The 21,815-nt window shown below is 38.4% G+C and overlaps 1 protein-coding gene across 3 annotated transcripts in view; it reads right to left on the bottom strand.

Moving 5' to 3' along the window:
- LOC145464958 (protein O-glucosyltransferase 2-like) overlaps window positions 1-21,815 on the bottom strand; it is a 176,052-nt gene that overhangs the window by 89,430 nt on the left and 64,807 nt on the right. For all 3 annotated transcript variants that reach the window (XM_081448770.1, XM_081448771.1, XM_081448772.1), the window contains exon 6: window positions 11,309-11,546. In XM_081448770.1, coding sequence (XP_081304896.1) covers window positions 11,309-11,546 — 238 coding nt within the window. The remainder of the gene's footprint in view (window positions 1-11,308; window positions 11,547-21,815) is intronic.

Raw genomic sequence — 21,815 nt, 5'->3', positions numbered from 1 at the left:
GCAATATATACATTTATCATTATCCGCTAAATGAAATAGTTCGAGTTCTCTCTTCCTTTCAACTGTTCTATGCAAACTGGGATAAGCTCCAGCCTGATGGGCGACTTGTTTTATATGCAGACTTTACCTCCTGTACGCAATGGTTTACAGTGTAAGAATTGTGACATGTGAGATTTCAAATGCAGTGGTGAGGGATGGGTAAGTTTTTGAGATACAAAGGTGGGAGAGCAGTTGTTGATTTGATAAGTTGTCCTTCTCTAAGTGATTTTTCTCATTTATTTTGGATCATGATGTATGTTACATGGCCAAATGATGTGCTTATTACTGGATGAAGAGTGATGGAGGAAATCCAATAGATATCATCTTAATTGATCTGCTAGGTTGTATTTACAGTTTTTAAGGACAATTGCCATATTTTGTTATCATATCTATAGACATACATATATCTTAACTTTTAGAACAGTGTCCTCAATTAGCCACCTAGCTAAATACCCTACACTCAAATAAAGTTTATAATGATGATGACGATGATGATGATATTTTACCTGCTACATCAAGCAAAGAATCCCATGAGGAGGCTTGAGAGAAATTTCTTTATGAAAACAACACAAAAACTATCAAATAACAACATTGATCACTGATCACCCTCTGTAGCCCTCTTAAAGTCCAGATATAGTCAGAGGATGTTTGTTGATGAAAATGTCTGTTCACCTGACATTTGACACTGAAAGTCACGCTCTTCAGTCAGTTATTGTTAATACCAACAATACTCACTACAATACTCACCAGCATTTTCTGCTCTTAGCAACCTTTATACGCTGTTGCTCAGCAGGGATTATAAGTGGCCAGAATGATCAACTTTATACCAAAAAATTGGTCATTTTATGAAGTGGCTTTTGATAGTAATTTACGTTTTCCTCTTTTTGCTACCACACTCGGCATATTGGTGTTAAATAAACATTGAGCTCAGTACTTTATTCTTGGCTTCAAGGTCAGTAATTTTCAACACCTATGAACCATTTCAGGTCTTAAGGTGGCTCCATAGGGTAATCATTTATGGCGTTGTGCGCACAAGTGTTATGTTTTGAATGCTGTTTTTGCATTCATTTTTACACCCAGTCCTCTCAAACTTATCACATGTAATAAGCAGGGATTAAATAGTGTTTTATTAACATCTCTAAAAAAATGGGATTTAGTCTTGAATTATAACTGCCCAAACAAATGCGTTTTTTACTTTTTTTATGGCTGTATTTGTGATTTTCTTGCATTTCCTTCAGTGAAATCTTCAAACATTTTTACAGCACATCCCATCCTGTGGGATACGAATTTTAAACACAAAAAAGGAGGGTTTGTACAGGCATTTTTTTCGATTTTATGCGAATTTATGTCTTTACTGCTTTAAAAACTGGTCTTATAGATTTCTGTAATGATATTGTGTAATAGCAACCTGGTTACCCTGCGCTCACGTCAACAGCGACCACGAGTTGAGTGTGTTGACTTCTTTGAGCTTTGGAATTACAGAACCTTCACAAAGCTGTGGTTATGTAAGACTCAAAGATTTTTACATGGTGTCAGAAGAGTGGTTATCTAGGATTTGATCACAAAGATTCGCGTGAACTCGTGAACGCCACAAACTGAAACCCGAATAAGCTTCCTTAAATATCGAACATGGCCACCACTTCAGTTAGCCTGCCTCCACCAGAGCCTCTACAACTCCAGCAAGGGAACACAACCCAGAAGTGGAAGAAATTCAAGCAAAAATGGAGCAATTATGAAATAGCAACTGACGTAGCAAAGAAAGATGAACCAACACATGTCGCGACTCTACTAACTGTGATTGGCGAAGAGGCTGTCAATGTTTACAACACATTCATATGGGATGACAAAGGGAATGAACTCAAAATTGAAAAAGCTTTGGAGAAGTTTGAGTCAACAAACCCAGGAAGAACACTACATATGAACGCTGTCTTTTTCTCCAGAAATCTAGACAGTGACGAGTCCATCGACCACTATGTGATGGCATTGAAAAACTTAGCGAACACTAGTGAATTTGGAGCACTCAAAGAGTCGCTTATCCGCGATTGGATCGTTTTTGGAATACAAAATACCTCAGTAAGAGAAAAACTCCTGAGAGATGCAAAGTTAACCTTGGAAACTGCAATTGAGAAAGTCGCGTCATCCGAACTCACTCAAATCCAACTGAAGCAAATAAAAGCGGACAAGACAACTGATGAATCAATTAGTTCCATTAACACAGAGAAACCTCCTGCAAAACTGCCTAGCAAATTCTCCATGATAGATTGCAAATTCTGTGGTGGAAGACATCCAAGGAATAAGTACCTTTGCCCAGCCTTTGGTTCAAAGTGCCAGAAGTGTGGTCTTTCAAACCATTTTGCAAAAAAGTGCAGAATAAAGGAAACAAGACAACCAAAAATAGGCAAATGACTGCATCTGGTAGAAATAGAAGATGATACAGAAGACGAATTTGCTATCAACATGGTCACTCACAAAATCGGATCACTGAACATCAAGTAATGATGACATCGTTAGTTAATTATTTGTGACAATGATGGTAAAACAACAATGCTAATGTCAAGTTCCAGCCCAACTGTGGAGTGACTTGTAACCTTCCACCACTGAAGGACTATGCAAGAGTTATGGGAGATCCTGATGACCTCTATATTGAGAAAAGTAAGGCCAAGTTAATCATGTACAATGGAGCAGTTATGTACCAAGTGGGGAAGTACAAACTCAAGTGCACGAGAGATGGTTCATCCCATGTCCTTTATTTCCAAGTTGTTGATGGAGATGTGAGACCACTTCTGAGTGCAGAGTCATGCCAAAGGTTAAATTTCTCAAAAGGTCTGATGAAAGAGTCTCTCCATCATGTGGATAGAGTGACTCAAGACAGCCGGTATACACCATCAACATCGAAGACAGTCATTGATGACAACATTTTGAGAGAGTATGCAGATGTTTTTGAAGGTCTTGGATGCATTGCAGACCCTTACCACATAGAGATCAACCCAACAGCACAACCAGTGTTACACCCATCCACTTGTCCTCTGGTTCGTCAAGCACACAGCTAGTGTAGCACAGCTTGAAAAAGCCGTCGAGGCTGCTCAACCCATTGAGCATTCATTCATTAATAACAGTGAGTCCCCTATGCCCTCACAACAAGATCCTTTATTGACCTTGACAGTTTCCCACCCAACTGGGTGACTAAAACAGCATTCAACAGACCAAGGGGAATTTGGTGGGAGATGATCCAGAGACTAGAGGACCTAGACTTTGCTGATGACATCTGCATGTTATCGCATAGGCTTCAGGATGCCAACAATCAAATGGAACAACTGAACACCACAGCACAAAGAGTAGGCCTTAAGATCCATCCTGGTAAAACTAAAGTGATGCGGATCAATGCCATTCAACAAGGAGAGGTTCGTCTCGATCAGTCATACATTGAAGAGATTGAAGAGTTTACCTACCTTGGTAGCGTGATGAATAAGACTGGAGGAACGGATGAAGACATAGCAGCAAGAAGAAAGAAAGCACAGCAAGCTTTTGCCATGCTTACACCAGTCTGGAGAAGAAAAGACCTGCGCACAGCTACCAAAATTACAATTTTCAACACCAATGTTAAGGCAGTTTTACTGTGCAGTTCAGAGACATGGCGAGTGACGACAGCTTCTACAAAGCAAGTACAAACATTTATCAACAAGTGTCTGAGGAGAATTCTGAGAGTATATTGGCCTGAGGTGATTTCCAACAAAGATTTATGGATAAGAACTGGACAAGAGCCTATTGTTACCACCATAAAGAGAAGACGCTGGAAATGGATTGGTCATACACTAAGGAAGGGTGAGAGAAACATAGCGCGCCATGCAATGGATTGGAATCCCTAAGGAACACGGAAACGTGGCAGTCCCAGAATTACATGGCGCAGAAGCATACAGAAGGACCTGAAGGAGATCAACATGACCTGGTGTGAAGCCAAAGGAGCGGTTCAGGACCAACAGAAATGGAAAGCAATTGTGGACGCCCTATGTCCTCCGTGGGACAAAGAGGACTAGATGATGATGATGACAGCCCTAGTTAGCAATTCTGAGCAACGGTCTTGTTGGCTTTGCGGGTCACACACAACAATTAGCTCGTGATTGTCCTCGATGTCCACCAAAGAAGAATAAGAAACCACCAGAAACATGTCACAACTTAAACAGGCTTCTTTCTGCCAACTGCAAGCAAGCACATAACAAGTGTTCTGCTGAAAGACTTCACAACTGTTTTCAGTGTCAGAAGTGGGGATGTAGAGCTCTACATCAGAAAAACACACCAACCCAATCTCTGATACCAGGAATCCCACCCTAGAATGAACCCACCATGAGGGGATGCAAGCAGCAAAAACCGGAAGTATCACTTCACGCAGAGAGTTTAGTGTGCAGTTCACAATGGCGTGAGTTCCTGTCATGGAAAGTGTTGGTCAGTTGTCATCTCTTCTTCTGACACATCTGGCTAATTTCTTTGTCAGATCTGTGTCCAACCTATTTACTGTGTAAGATCTCACCCGGACCCGGAGGCCTTGTGGTAAAAAACTAAATTGCGAGGGGCGCTAAGGAAAGGGTTCAAGCTCTTCACTCCTGCCATCAACGATCATGTATCTGTACTTGCACCAGACAAATACTGGTATGTCCTAAGTAGCAGTATTTGTAGAGGAAGCCCTGGTCAGTTCTTCAAGAAAAGTTGAATTGTGTCAAGTTTTCCCAAAGAATTTGTGCAAGTAGAAAGAAGATCACTTCAGCTGGCTGATGGAGACGCTGAGTGAGTTAGACGGTAAGGTCTTCTTGAGTCTCTGAATAAATATTTCTAAATTGTGGCTTAGTTTGTCATTTGGTTTGAGGACCGTTTTGTTACCCCAGCTGCCAGGAAAAACTCATTGTCAGAAAATAGTGCATTTGCACGTTTAAATTGTTCGACGATGTTTGCAAATGCCATATCCAGTGAAATGCCAACACCAGTGGAGGACAATAAGGTCAACGCCAAAGCAATATCTTGCAGAGCGCACGATGGATTCATCACGATATATCACTCTAGCGACATCTCGTGGAGTGAGAGATGCATCATCATGATATATCGTTCTAGCGAGATATCACCACAGCTATATATGGTTGTGGTAAGTGGTGGGGTAACCTAAAGCCCTACATAGTGAACTCTACGGCTCTACGATCACACATATCTAGACAACGAACTCTACAGTTCTACGGCTCTATGGCTCTACGATCACACTTCCTAGATAATGTACTCTATGGCTCTTAAGACTCTTAACGGCTCTATGGCTCTACAGTTCTACAGCTCTACACATTTCTACATTACTAATGTACTGAAGGAAAGTAAAATTTATATGGTTGTACTAATGCACTGAAGGAAAGGCAAATATATGGTTGTGCTAAAATAATGTACTGAAGGAAGGTTAAATATATGGTCGTACTAACGTACTAAAGGAAAGTAAATATACAGTCGCACTAACATTCTGAAGGAACGTAAAATATACTGTGGTGCTAATGTTCTGAAGGAAAGTAAAATATAGGGTCGTGCTAAGGTACTGAAGGAAGGTAAAATATACAGTGGTACTAATGTTCTAAAGGGAAAGTAAAATATATGGTAGTACTAACTCACTGAAGGGGAGTAAAATATAGGGGTCGTACTAACATACTGAAGGAAAGTAAAATAAATGGTCGTACTAACATACTGAAAGAAAGTAAAATATACGGTCGTACTAACCTTCTGAAGGAAAGTAAAATATAGGATCAAACTAATGTACGTCAGTATATTTTACTTTCCTTTCAGTATGTTAGAATGACTGTGTATTTTCCTTTCTGTTCAGATTGTTGGTACAACTGTACATTTGCCTTTCCTTCAATGCGTTAGCACGGTTGTATTAAGTTAACTTCCTTCAGTATGTTAGTATGACTGTATATTTTACTTTCCTTCAGTTTGTTTTTTTTTTTTTTAGTTACAGTTTCTTTTATTGGAACTTTTTCATTTTTTTAATTGGGATTATTATCCAACCGCAGCGAATACTGTCCAAATAACAGTACAAATATACAGCGATATTGTACAGTTATTTGTACAGTAGAAAACCTGTTTGCCGGACAGGTTGGCCCATGTACGCAAAACTGTCACACTCTCCCTCTTTCACTGATAAATTTATTGGCTAACAGCAATTGGATAATAAATCTCTTATTAGATATTTTGGTGTGTAGTATCGCTTTACATTTTAACCTGTTGTTTGTATTTTGACTCACCCTACGGGCTTGTCAAAATACGGCACAACTCCTAAAAACATACAGCGATACTATACACCAAAACGCCTAATAAGATATATTGATTTTTTCACACGCTTTATTTATACACACAAATACATTTGGGTTGTTTACACTTATATAAATCACTTACACTGATACAGTATTTGAATTTTACATAGTACTTCTCTGTTAAGTTAAAAAAAAGCAGAAATAAGTAATCAAAAAGATAACGAAACAGGACATAAACAAAAAGTAAGATGACAAAAGAAATTAAACAAAAAGCTAACAAGGTTGAGCCTATGCATTACCTTATCTGTGAAAGATATCAAAAAGATGCATTACATCATTCATTTTGATTGAGAGCAGAATTTTTATATACTAATCAACCTTATATTGTAATTATTGTAACATAAGGCAATAAGCCAAAACATTTGGTAGAACACAACTCTGTATTTCAACTACCCTCCATGGTGGGCGAGCACATGTTTTTCTGTCATGCGCACAGCACTCTAGATACGCAATGCGTTTACAATATCCCCCCTTTCCTATGAAGGCATGGACAGGTAACAGAAAACAAAGGTAGCTTGACTAAACTCAACTAGCCTCACAATAGAATTTGAGTAAGCACAGTGTCTGAGAAATGTTCTAGCTCAAATGAAAGTCATTAAGATGACTGGGAACACGGCATTCTCGCAAAGACCTGCCAAGATGTTCAGTGTTCTGTAAGGTAATCTTCCCATGACTGGGGACGCTCTCTCCTTGGGTAGGTCTTCTGATGGGTTCAGTGTTCCTTGCTGTGGGAATCACTTTCTTGACCACGGATATGTTTCTAAACAACCGTGTCCCACCTCTCGCAAGTTCAACGTTGACTTCTTTTTTTGACAACAGTAAAGGGTCTAGGGTCATATCTTGTGGTTAACTTGTTTTGACGTTTCTGGAGCAGCAGCACTTGATATCCCTGACGAATGTCTGAAGGTGTTGCTTTGTGTCGTTTATCCATCTATGACTTTGCCTTTGCCTTTCTCAGATTGTCATTGGAACATGCGATTTGGAGGAACTTAGGTGGGCGAGAGAGATCCAAACAGGGAATCTTGGTTCTGATATGACAATTCATCATCAGGGATGTGGGCGATACCCCAGTGGAGAAATGGGGAGTATTTTGGTAATTCATTAAGAACACAAACAGTTCAGAACGCCAGTTCTTCCCTTCAACCAAAGCAATACAAATGGTCTTCTCCAGAGTTTTGTTGAACCGTTCCACTTAGGCATTGGCAGCTGGCCACAGGGGCGTAATTTTGTGATGCTTAATGCCTAATTGTTTACACATGCGATAAACTTCTCTAACCTGAATGAGACATTGTCCGATGTAATGACTTCAGGAATACCATGTGTTGCGAACATTTGGGTAAGGTGTGTAATGGCTGTGGCTGCCGAACTTGAGCGTGTGATGTGGACCTCGGGATACTTTGATGTTTCATCAACAGCGACAAAGAGATACTCTCCGGATGGGAATGGGCCACAGTAGTCAACATGGTCTGTGTGCTATACTTGTTTAGGTGGATCTGTCATTTGGAGGGGCTCTGGGGGAGGAGTGGGGCCCACAATTTGGCAACCGAGGCATTTGCATATATATCTCTCAGCTTGAATATCTATGCCAGGCCTCCAGACTCTTGTCTGAGATGCTGTTTAACTTTGGTGATGCCTTGGCACCCCTCGTGTGGTAACTGAGGAATGCAAGGACGCAGTGTATCGGGGATAATAATACGACTGTTCCGCAGAATAATCCCACATTTCTGGCTAAGTTCGTCCTTTAGATCTGCAAAGGGCTTTGGTGCAGCTGACCAGAGTTCCCAGTGTCCAGGGCCTCCTTGATGGTTTTCAAAGTAGGGTCACATTCGGAAGCGAGAAGAAGCTCTTGAAGAGTGATGACTGAAGGAAGGGAGTCAACTATAATGGAGTTAACATATTCCTCAACAGGATCTCTAGGTGTGTTGGTTGCGACAGTTTTGCGCAACAAAAAGTCAACAGCATTTTGGATGCCAGGTGGGTAAACAATGTGTGGGCCATAGTTTTGAAGCTGTAACTGCCAACGTTCGATTCTTGGTGAAGGGTTCCCACAGCCATTGAGGAGAACTTCCAGAGGCTTGTGATCTCCCACTAAGTCAAACTGACTGCCATGGATGTAAAAATAAAACCTCTCACATGCCCACACTCTGGATAAGGCTTCTCTTTCAGTTTGGCTATAACGCTGTTCAACGGGTGACAGACTAGGGCTTTCATATGTAACAAGTTGTATAGAACCATCAGGGTGCATCTGAGTCAAGGCACCACTGATTCCAATCTTGCAGGCATCATGACGTACCTGGGTGGGGAGGGAGGGAGGGGTCAAAGTGGGCCAGAACAGTGTCGCTAGATATGAGGTCACGCAGTTTGTTAAGGGTTACAGATTGCTCCGGGCCCCACAACCATGGATGGTTCTTTTGTGTGATTCTTCATATAGGCTCTGTCATAGCAGCAAGGTTTGGAACGAGACGGGCCACAGTATTTACTAACCCAAGAAAGCTTCTTGCCTCTGTGGCTGTGCTGGGCGGTTGCATTTGCTTGATTGCATGTATACGATCCTTGTCAGGGCATACACCTTGTGCTGAGATGTGGAATCCATAATAGTTCAGTTCAGTGACTCCAAATAGACACTTGGCTGGGTTGACTGTGAGGTTTTTCTCTTGGAGACATAGCAAAACACTTTCTCAGGATCTGTCATGCTCCTCTTTAGTGGTACCATGTGCCAGAATGTCGTCAGCAATGTTCCTCACATTTTGGCATTCCTCGAGGACCTGCCCAATTACATGTTGGCATATCTCAGAGCCTACTGATGCTCCATATGGCAGATGTTTGTAATGGCAGAGGCCAACGTGTGTTTTGAATGTTGTCAGGTGGCGAGATGATTCAGCCAGTCCAATTTGGTGATAACATTCTTTGAGATCAATTTTGGAAAAGAACTTGGCGCCTTTTAGGTCTTGTAGAATTTCTTCAGATGTTGGGTATGGGTGGTGTGTACGGCAAAGAGCCTTGTTGGGCTTACACATGTTAACACACAGTCTTACGTCACCATTCGGATTATCGACAATGACGAGAGGTGACACCCAGGGTGTTGGACCTGTGACCTGTTCAATGATATCTTGATCTTCAAGCTGTTTCAGCTTGGCTTCCACCTTGTGGTAGTGTAAGGGTGTAGGTCGGGAATTATGTACAACTGGTGGTACAGTTGGATCAATATTCAGCTTGAGCTGGTAATCTTTTAGTTTCCTGATCTTGCCACTAAACACTGCTGGGAACTTCTGTAAAAGGGACTGGTATTCACCATGTACAGGTGGATGTTCAGTAGTGGTAGAAGCAGCAATATGCAACATTTCCAGCCGGGTTGAGGTTCTGTGCTTTGAGCACCAGGAACCTCGTCAGATCTGTCTGCGTGGATGGAGTGTTGATCAGTCCGAAAAATGATCTGGCAAGGGGAATTGGTGCAGGGTTGTCTTCTCCATAAGGGTGAAGTTTCACATTTGTGGGTTTTAAGGGTACTGTTTTTGCAGCACTGATTGCCTCATATGTTGTTAGTCAACGTTGTTTGCTGTGGCACCAGAATCAATGCAAACGTTGACTGGGGTGCCTTTGATGGTAACTGTGATATCTGACTTTTCTTGGCTAAGGTTGAGTTGAAATGCCTCATGACTTTCATCCTCATCCGAAGAGTAACAAGCATATCAAGCCTTGGGTAGCCCTGCCTGTTTGCCATTTGGGTGACCTGGATTTATGGTTCTTTTCATACACACACGTCCAAAATGGTGTCAGGTTCCACAATGGGAACATGTCTTACAAAAAGCAGGGCATCTGGGGGTTCGTGGCTGGTGGTCGGGCTGGTTACCGCAATGTGTACATTGTTGCTGTTTGTCTGAAGTAAAATTCACTTATTCTTCTTCGCTGAGGGTTGGTGTTGATAGTTGGTGAGCAAATTCCGAGTGTTCCTGGGACAAGGCATTTTCAATGTTCACCGCCTGAAAATTGGCTGACTCCATGGAGCGAGGAATATCTAACAAGGAATTGAGAGGAACAGTGGATTTTTCACAAAGGAGGCGTCGGCGTCGAAGGAGGCGTCTGTCATGCGCACAACACTCTAGATATGCAATGCGTATACAATAGTAATAATATTGTAATAATATGTATAACCAGATATTTTACTTTCCTTCAGAACATTAGCACCACAGTATATTTTACTTTCCTTCAGTTTGTTAGTATGATGTATATTTACTTTCCTTTAGTGCGTTAGTACAACCGTATATTTTACTTTCCTTCAGTATATTAGTAGTGTAGAAATAAAATGTGTGATATTGGTAAAGCCATAGGGTTTGTGAAAGCCATGAAAGCCAAACGTAAAATTTGAAAAAGAAATAGACAAAAACCCACTTAATACAATTTTAATTGTTTATTTTCTATAAGCCTGCTGGTTTGCAGAAAAATGTTCACAGACGAGTACTATCCATCTGGGTATTCTCCTCAAATGGGCACTATGGGCAGATAGTGTCTCTCTGTGGATGAACACTATCGCGTCTTGTGATCAATTTAAACCAAAAAGGATTGGAGAAAAATTAGTGGTGAACTATAATGCGTGAGAGACTTAGGGAAGAAAGAAAAGTACATCACTATGTCTGTTTTTGAAACAAACAACAAACAAACAAAGAATGACTGCCCTATTTTCCGAACTTAATCTCTGTAGCGTATAAGAAGGCAGGGATTAAGGAGTGTGAGCATTCTTGCATTTGTGTACATATTTTGCATTTGTTCTTTATTGGTCAGTGACTGTTATGAAATTGATGGCTCCTATAGGAGTCATTATGTGTAAATCCCTGTTGGGCTTGTGATTTTCACGTAGTGGAGAAGTTCACCACAATGCCACTGTTTAAGCGTGGCAAACAAAAACATACATGTTGTTAACAAAAATTATTACAGCTCACCTTGAAGAAATCAAAGAATGACACATGCTTGACTTTGGGACCATATTTGATATCATCATGCTTGAAGAAAAAGAAGTTTGTAAGTGCAGCATCAAATAGGTCTGGATTTTTTTTTGCCATCATAACAAGCTTGAGCCGTTCTTCTCGACTGTCACGCCCACGCCAAAATGCTTTGGTAATCTTGTCAGACCACATTGGACTTCTGCTGGCCTGGACAGAAAGCATATCCAAAGAAACTCTGAAATTGAACCGGTACAATGGGCACTTCATTAACATGATTTTAGAAAGTCAAAACCCACAACATATTGCCATTGATGAAGGCTAAAAGTAGAAGTAATCAGAGATTAGTGAAGTGTGTTTGATATTAGAGGGGAGGAATTGAAGGGAAGGTACTCTAACAATTTGCTAATGGGGTGTGTTGCTGGGAAAATGAACTTTTTGGGTTATAGCAGAGGATATGATATTCAGCTGATATTTGGACATCTGATTGTTGGTTGGAATTAGAGATACTTTCCCTACCAATATTCCATACTATAAATTTGGTTATTTAATCAAGTTAATAAAAAATCAGAAACTCCCAATTATTTTTATATCTATATCCCCAATTGTTTAGCAAAATCCTGATTCCTATACTGCGGACTGTTTCAAAAGCATACCCTTGACAGGGGTGAATACTTTCAGAGCCCATAAGCTCCCCCCAACAATCTTTGTCTTTGTTTAAAACCACGAAGTCAGAATTATTTAGCACACGACTGAGGGCAATGGAGACTGGGGTTAATGACATCAAACAGGGATATTGGAAAAAATTTGTAAAAAATGTTCACTGACTACACAGAGTTAAAACTTCCTAGCTTTCGGCTTTCAGACTACAACCTTCAATGGATAAAAATGGAAAAACTGACAATTACAAATGTATATAAAAAATAGGTGGACTATAAAAAGAATACAATAAAAATTAATGGAAATAAACTAATTGTTCAATAAACTAATTGTTCTTTTTGAAAAGAATAGACTATTGATTAGGGAGTGGCCTTGAATTGTTACACGTATTTGCAAGATTTATCGAAGCAGTGTGCCATGGTTCTAGTGTCTTGCAAATGCGGAAAGAACCCTTGTGAATCACTTGAGAATTTTTTTAAGTTGATAGTATATATAGTCAGTGAACAATTTTTATAAATTTTTAATATGTTTTCTCCTGGCTACGGTTTTTCTATTTTTAAAGGATACTGGTGCCAGTTTTGAACTGAAGAGAAGAGTAGTGGATATTGAAGAGCAGTAATGAATTTCCATAATATGTCAATGAAATAACCTTTTCTTGGTGGTCTTAAACATATAGGTTGTTTAGATGTGTTGCATGTTTATCTTCCAACTTTCTACACTATTGATATATTCACTTTCATCTACAACCGCAGTTCAAATATGAATTATGTCATATATACCTCACATCATTTCACTCCTCACGGGAATATATGAACGCAATTGATTGACCTCGCTCCCAATGTGTGGCTTTATAGCTCAGTTGGTAGAGCAGCGCACTGGTATTGCGGAGGTCACGGGTTGGAATCCTGTTGAAGCCCTGATTTCTTCCAGGCTTCTTCTTTCCAATTGCTTAAGTTGGAAAATTTACTGCGATGATCATTCTTTACTTTCAATACAAGGACAATGTTATGGATATTGTTTTCTTTACTGTGGGTAAAATATATTTTCTTTTTTTTTTTTTTTGATCAGTGTTGGATTTGAAGGGAAATAATAAATATGCTAAAAAAGGTATTACGTCAGCCATGGAATGTGCTGACATTGCAGCTGTCACTTTCACTATGTGACAAATAAGATCGTGTTTACTTTGCAAGTTTATTTCGGCAGAAGCGACGGTCATTAATTTATTTGCAATTTTGTGAGTATTTCTTGCAGTTTTAGGCAAGTGAAGTAAATTCTTTGGCTGTTTCATTGCAGTGAGTTCCGTGATCAGAAGGAAAATTAAATATTTGCAAGCCAAGCAAAGAACGTGTCAGAACGTGCAACGATTACGTCATTGGTAGGGAAATAACCACCGTACTAAAGGTAGCCGTGGATAATGGAAGTCTTGAATTATGTGACTCGTGACTACTTTGCTAGCCCTTTACTCGTTGAAAACACTAATTAAATTTAATCATGACTTTTAAGAAAGGAAGCTGTTGTTAATAGTGTTATCGTATCGTTCATATCATTCATGCCCATACATATCCTGAAGAAAGTTCCAGATTAAGACCATTACGTCATCGGAGATTTCACAACGGCTACAACTGATGGTGCAATAATAGAGTTTCTGTTGATCAAGTGATGTGATGTCTACAGTAACAAAAGAATCATCAAGGACTGCTTTGGAATGTGCACTGCGTTGTGACTGTACTGCTAAGCAAACAGTTAAATTTTAAAAGCGTGGTTATAAGATCTAACAGATCTCCTTGTACCACAGGGAATCCAGAGCTGAACTAAATAAACCAGAATCACTTCAAAGATTTGTAGAAAGAATTTCAGAATAGCCCGACTTGGGATAACTATTTGCATGGAAATTTGCAGACGAAAGTCTTTGCACATATTAATTTTTGCAGTGGCCATTTGTTCAGATCAGTAAACTAAACACAAATGCAAAGTGCTGCGAATCGAGTCGATCGTTCACATAGTACTTTTAATCAGACTGAGAAGATTTGAAACTCTGACTCAAATCAGCAGTGGTCACCAGAGCCACTTAATACATTCATCGATCAAACAAAGGTAATAGTAGGAATCAACAAGATAAATTACCTTGAATTCTACCAAAATTCTGCAACCCAAATGAACCAAAGCCCTTAACTTCCAGGCGCAATCAATTGATAAAAATCGATATTGGAAATCAATCAATTTAATCGATATCAATCTCTGATTCCTATTCATTGATATCTGCAATCAATAACAATCAAACTCAGAAAAATTTCTTTTATTGATTGCTATCGATTGGCAAAAATTGATCTTCAGGAATATCAATTGTTATCAATGACTTTGTTATTGTGTAATTAAATAATATTTGGAACAACACGAGACAGGCATTCATCTTCAGCATTTTTATTGAGATGACATGTCGATTTCAAGCTAAGGAATCAAAGTCCAGGTGGAGTGATCTCTTCTCCAGGTCTTCTGGGGTCTAAACAAGAATCTTGGCATGTCCATTCATCCGTTGCACTATCAACTGCATCCTGAAAACTACTTCTTTTTCACTTATTGCCCCTGGTCAATATTTATGGCAGCAAAGATTACTGCTATGCTACTAGATTATATTTTCTTCTGGCCTTCTCCGAGATCTATTATTGCATTTGTTTCCTAATGCAAATAATTGAAAACACAGAACACTGACTCTGTTGTTTATTTTCCTTCATCTCAATGCAGATTGATGCTACGATGAGACTGGATCGTTGTACACTGCTACTCTAGCTTGAGCTTCTTCCGGTGTTTTAAACCAGCAAAGAAAAATGTCAAGCCCAAAATGCTTTCGTTAGTTGTTTCTGTTCTAGTTGTTATCACTGTTTCCCTATAGTACTAATGGTGTGGAAATCAAACTGGGACTGAACTTCAAACATCGTACGACTTTATTTATTTACACGAATATGAGTTTGAGTACAAAAATTTCAAGCATATAGAAAATGAATACAACAATAATAAATGAAGAAAGCTACACAAATAATAAAGAAACCCATAACAAACACGACTTACAGAAATCCCACCAGAATGATAAAGTAGTAACAGAACAGATCCTGGATACGTACGTGGTGCACAATTTGCTTGAACGGATTTGCAAGCTATTTTAAAATAATGAAACCGTAGCTCTTAAATTTGTATAAGTGCACGTGCGAAAATGTAAATTATTTGTCATGATTTGTATAGGGAACAAAACAATAGAAAGCAACACAAGAATGTCACACTTCCTTTTTTTTTGATGATTGTAAAAGGTACATGTACAGTATTGTGCAAAAGTAATGCACACGTATTCCGCCAAAATTTGTGGCTTTTCTTGGCTTTTCAACGAAAAAATATTGAATTTTCGATTGAAGGGAATTTTTTATGAAAAGTCATGATAATTCGCAATGCCTATTGTTTCCAACTACGTGAATTTTCAAACGACAATGCACTTGGAACAAAAATTGACTTTGAATTTTCAAGTGAAAAATCGCTCTGTTTGATAAATTACTTCGAACATCTGAACAAAATTTCGCTCTTTATTAGCTCTGCTCAAACATTCCCAAGCATTTTGTGGACGACAATTTGTCAAGTTCAAATTTGCCATGATGATTCTTTTCTGCTCTCATCTCACAATGGGTAAGCTTGTCTGTTTACGTAACCGTTCTATAAGACTTACCTGGATATACTTCAAAGGTTTCCTTTACTGTTCAGGTTATGTTATAAGCAACGCAGCTCTTACACAACAACAGGCCTAGAGGCCTAGAGGCCTTAACGCAGATGTTTTTTTTTAAGTTTGCAGTGATCACTGTTGGTTTCTGTGCAAAGAGTGAGGCCCAGTAATGAAATTAAGTGAAAATTGTAAACGTTTTCTTTTCTGAAGGAAAGAGAAAACCTTAGTTGTTGTTATCCTCCCCCCTCTCTACGAAGGTGGGCTTATCAATCACGGACCTTGGGCCATTGAATTTTTGTGCAAAAAGTCTGGGCATGTTTTCTGTGCAAAGATGTTTTGGGGGAAATTTCCAAGCCCCCCACAAACAAAGATTTGGCTTTTGTGACAGTTCCCTTTTCCATTATGCTACAATGACATTTACGATTCTTCTGTGGCACCTTGCACATGCTCAGAAGTTAAAAACAAACTTGCGGTCACACGATCTTAAAATATCAGCAAAAAAGACAAGTAAATACAACAGTGAAGGGAATTTCTCACATAAAAAAAAGCTTCTGATGACCTGTGTGATCTTGGCTTGATAGGAGTCACATGAGAAAAATTCAGAGATTTCCCCTAACGGGTTAATAGGTAATGTAAACATATTCTGAGAGTTGTAACCAAACAATTACCGTAAAGCCAGCAAATTCTTAGGCTGAACACCTTAAAAATCTCGTTTTAATACAGCACTTATACTGGAGAAAAAACACCTTTTCGTTCAGAAATAGATAAAACGACCTTGAGCAAACAAACATGCTCTTTCTAAGTGAGAAAAGAAATTAAAATGCTAGTAATTTCTGAACGCTATTTCCATATGTGTCACCTGAACCGAGTTAGACCACATGGATGCTCTCGAATCAATATATTGTTTTCTATTATTCTGAACAGTTTTTGCGAATATTACTCCATGTTTTCTATGACCCATACAGTTCTCATTCGGCTTGCTATGTATGGCTTTGCTCGTTCTTAAAAATGAATGCTAGTTTCTTAAGACACTGCTGTCTGATCTGAAAGCGTAAACAACATACATTTGAGACATTTGGTCAGATTAAGTAAGTTGCAGGGTAAACAATAAGTCCTTCCTCAAGCATTCAAAACACTTGTTCAGGTTTGAATCTTTCAACTCGAAGAAATGCAAAAATAAATTAAGCTCAAAACAGTGAAATCCAAGTTTATAATAACTAAACAAGAGGTTATTTCAATTAGGTTCTTTATTAAATATATACTTTCAAATTTTCTTTCAACACATGCAGTCCACCTAGCATGCACTACAAAAAAATGAATATGTTGCGCTGTCTTCTAAAGGTGGCTAAATATGAGAAACAAAAACCCGTATCTCGCATATTGCCACTTTAAAGGCGGCGATGATATGTTCGATACAAAAACTCTTAACTTGGCTGATGTTTCAGGTTTTTCACCTCGCGTGATCAACTTTGTTGTTGTGAATACTAGAGAGCGGGTCTACTTTGAGCCACAAATTTTGGCTTTGCTGCTTGTTCATCAAACTCACAACTTGTCACGCGTAACATTTGCTCACATTTTGCGACAAGTTCAGGGTTTGTGTATCTCGTGAAGCCGTCTCAGGGCTTACCGCATGAAGCCTTCCATGTTATGACAAAATCAACCTTGAATCCGGATAATAATAATAGTAATAATAATAATAATAATTACAGGTTTAACAGACATCCGCGTGAAGATCAAATTGAAAGTTTAAATAAATACATAATGACGCTAAAATTTTAAAAAAGTTATTATTATTGTTATCATTATTTTTATTATTATAGTGGAATGTGTGAAGATTTGTAAATAGGTTTTCTAAGGAGATTTCAATAAAGTTCTTATTATTTTAATAATAATAATAATAATAATAGTAATGATAATAATATTTTTTATACAGGGGGCAATCTCACATAAAGTGGATAAAAAAACAACAGGAGCTACCATTGGCTACAGTGTCATTATCTGTAGCTAATAACAACTTTTGTTACAATTTGCAACTACCATGAAGAAAGGAAAACAAATCGTCCTAATTTCTAACGCAGATTGCTTCGCATCTGCGTAATTATTCTTTGGTCGTTTCTTGGCTCACGTTTGGAGGCCACAAAAGCCACTCGCCGACCCACGCCATGTTTTCGTAACCCAGACTCCACACGAACTTGTTTTTGTATTACCATAGCAACCGCTAGTGTTCGATAGTGCCAACGTGCATTACACAATCATTCCCGTTGAAACTCTTTTGTGGTTGACTACTCGGCGAATCTTGAATTGCAGTAATAAAACCAAAGTAATTGCCTGATTACTTAATTTCGACAGTCAATTGAAAACTGCTTTATTTACTATTGTTTTAATTGAGGAAAGCCTATTACATTGTCTTACTAGTAGAAATCGTTATAACCCCCAACCCCCTTTCTCCCAAACCTGTGTGTGTCGATCTTCCTACATTTTTCTCAGCCTTTTACCTAGACTCTAAGCCTTTTGCCTAGGCTTCCTCATCTTGTTTATTCATAACCCGCCAGATGAGGGATGATCGTCACTCACTTGGCCGCTTAGCGACCCTCGCACGGCCACTATGCGGCCTAAAAACCTCACAACTCCTTCGCTATTCTACCCTAAAACTCACAAGGTTGCCTTGTGGCAAGTCTACTTTTTCCCAGGCAGAGAGCAAAACAAACAACTTACTCTGGCTTCAGCGTGTGTAAAAAGTATTCTTTCCTTACGAATGCCTCACTTTCCCTTTACATGACGTAGCTACGAAGGCAACATCTATAACGAAGGCCGAACCACTGTGGGCTCGTAAGTTTTCCAAGTTTGTCCACATCCATTGACATGGCATTCAAGTGACGTGGCACATGCCTGGGCATAAATACGAACCACTAGGTCGATGCTTAAGGTTGATATGGAAGCAGAAAATGTTTAAAATAAGCTTACTGCCTTTAAACCTGGTAAGGATTCAGTTTACAAAATAAGACGTCTGAAGACTGTTTTGTACCAGTCAACTCTGGAACTGATCGAGACAGGCACTGCTCGGGCTAAAAACACCCAAAAGACATTTGAGAGCTTTTGAGTTTTGGTTCCAAAACAAAATGTAATGTTTCATAAAATAAAAATTTTGTCTGCAAAAGTTCTGTCTCATTTCTACGCTGTTTGTTTTGGGAAAGTGAGTTTCTGTAAACATTGTCACGTCAACAGACTTGATCTCCTTGTGGAATTGCCGCCCAGTTTTACCGATCAATACATGGGCTTGAAAATCAAAGTTGCTAAAACAAGGTTTATGAGTCTGTGTTTAAGGAATTACTTGTGAGGTAATCGCTTTTTTTCGTTGTGTGATGCAATCGCTTTTTTTTCGTTGGAAATAGCCGAATAAACTGACGGATCATTGAATCTATTTTTGATAGTTTATTTACATACGCTTGTTCGGCGATGTCATTCATTGTGGTTCATGTCACCAAAATTCGCTGCTTCGAATTACCCGATCTCAAATTTTCATTTGTTTGCTTTGAAAATTTGCTACTTTGAATTTCGCTATCTTGAATTTTCGAGAAAGATTGTGATTTTTTCACTTGAAACCCAACAAAACATCTTTCGAAAGTTCGACGTCTTTTCGTCATCTTTACTTTTGCACAATACTGTATGCAGGCTATGATAATTAGACAAATTACAGACAAATTTTGTCAAACTTTTTATCAGTGTAACTTGTATAAGGACAAAAATAAAATCCGATAACAATCAATAACAATCGATGAATCAATCATTATCAATTATTGTGTGGCTTACACGAAGTGTGTAGCCACACTATGTCATGATCTGATTTATTTATTTACTTATTTATTTGTTTGTCTACAAGAGTACTAGAGCCAGTCATGTGGTCTTGTGTCCCATGGTGCACTTGTCTGAGTCGGTGATTTCGGTTGTAAGCATGGGCTCTAGTTTCCCCTGCTTATAGTTTTAAAGGTAAGTCGTTTTTCATTTTGAGCTTAGTCTTGAGTTCTGCATCTTATCATTAATTTTCTTTTACATGTCAAAAATCTAGTTTCGTAATTAAGTACAAATAACGAAACTTGTTTGCAATTGTTGTTTCACTTTTAGGTGTTCGTGCAAGTTGACAAATCAAGACATCCAGAGTAAAGTTCCTCGTGAAAGCTAGGACAGACTTGGCATGTGTCCAGTGCAGGTACTGCAGGAGCCGTGGTACTTTTAAGAGCCAACATTCATTGCTTTGAACCGTCAAAGTTTAAAATGTCTCCATCGGTGACCACAAATTCAAAGACAGTACCGCTTGAGTTTGAAAACAATAAATATAAATCACAGATTCCTTCTCTAGACTTTCGGAAACAAGAGGGCAACATATTTCGTCGCTTTACATTTGGATGGAATTAGTGGAATTACTTGTTAAAAAATGTAAGTCACAGAAGAGGTCATTCATCGATCAGTAGACTGTAAAGCCATCGATTTGCAGCGTATATTTTTACCCTTTTGAGTAAGTACACTTCTTTGCCTCATTTTGAATATGAACTGTGACCTTTTCTCTTTGTAAAAATAAGATATTCAAAAGTGAAATAAATTACCATATTAGAGTTGATTTGCATTTGCTTACTGTACTTAGAGATTATAATCACATTGTTCGAAAAGTAAGCTTGTTATATTAGGAGATTTAGACAATGATTTCTTTGCTATTTTTTTAAATTAACATTGTTGACCATACATGTACATTAATGTGAGGTATGGATTTGTCTTATTTAAATTTGTTAAGCCATACAATGTATATACAATCAGTTTTATTTAAAACTGGATCATTGCATAATACAGTTTGAGTTTTCATTGGCTTGATAGCCATAATACTAGTATTTCATTCAGGAATTATGCAATACTCTACAAATAATTATGGTAAGTTTATATGTATTATTTAATTATAAGCAATTATTGGATGAGGTTTTTGTGATATCCGGAATAATCAAGGTAAGTGTTATCAGCCGAAGCCAAAGGCTTCGGCTGATAACACTTACCTATGGATTATTCACTAATCTGTTAGCAGATTAGTGAATATTCTGTAGGTTGCACTGTTTCCCAGAATTAACTGTAGGCTTTTAGCCAATGAGGAGACAGATGGACATACTTGTTGGATATGAAATGATTATAGTCAACTCAATGCTACATGCCTCATTGGCTATCCATTGTCTCATATCCAACCTGCACTCATGGAGTAACCGTTAATTATTTGCGGGCTTCATAAAAAGATTTAGGCTTTCTTGAGAATCCACTCAATTTAGAGCTATTGTGGTTATGCTTTGACATGGTGTGAGCTTGTACTTTGTGGTATAAATGAAGCTAAAATGTTATTGATTAAATGATTGACTGATTGATTGAATGATTGACTGCTTGATTGATTGATTGATTGAAACTTAAGATACCTACACTCCAGTAACAAATATCTCATCTCATCAGCTAGCACAAAAAATGGCAAATGCTCCCCAATTAACTGATTGCCTACATTTTAGAGGGCTTGCTTTGCAGCAGGAAATAATACAATGAATGTATAATACAACAAATCAGGTAATCTTTTGCTGATTTTGCTGACTTTTACAAATAGTGTGCTAAACCCTTAAGAAAAATTCATATTTCTTGGTTGTTTTTTTTAAAGTTTGGTTTGGGATATATTCATCAAGGCCTATTAATCTTTTTAGTTATAAGCTGAAGCAATAAGTTTCAATTATTCGCAAATTAGCAAATACATTTACAAAACAGCAGCATCTCATTTACCATATCGTAAGTTTTAGTATGATAAAAATAGCTGGAAGCCTCACACGAGCACACTTTGTGATTCTCTGTAATAGCACCCTATTCTCTAAAATACCTCATATTTTCACCTTCTACTATCGATCACTGACCTTTGAAGTTGAAAATTTTAGTAGTGTCTTTCATTGTTTTTCATGATAATTCAGTTTTGTCCTAATTAAAAGTATAACTTGTAAGCCACACATGTACGCACAGTGGACCAATTTTTATAATATAGAAAGGACTCTGTGTATGCTCTGATTGATCAAAAACCTCGAGAAATGGAAAAAACACTTGCCTGTGGCTCATGTTTTCTTCATTTCCCTCATGTTCTCA

Source organism: Orbicella franksi, chromosome 13 (genome assembly GCF_964199315.1).
Source record: "Orbicella franksi chromosome 13, jaOrbFran1.1, whole genome shotgun sequence".
NCBI classification, from domain to species: Eukaryota; Metazoa; Cnidaria; class Anthozoa; order Scleractinia; family Merulinidae; genus Orbicella; species Orbicella franksi.
This window is presented reverse-complemented; position numbering and strand designations above follow the sequence as displayed.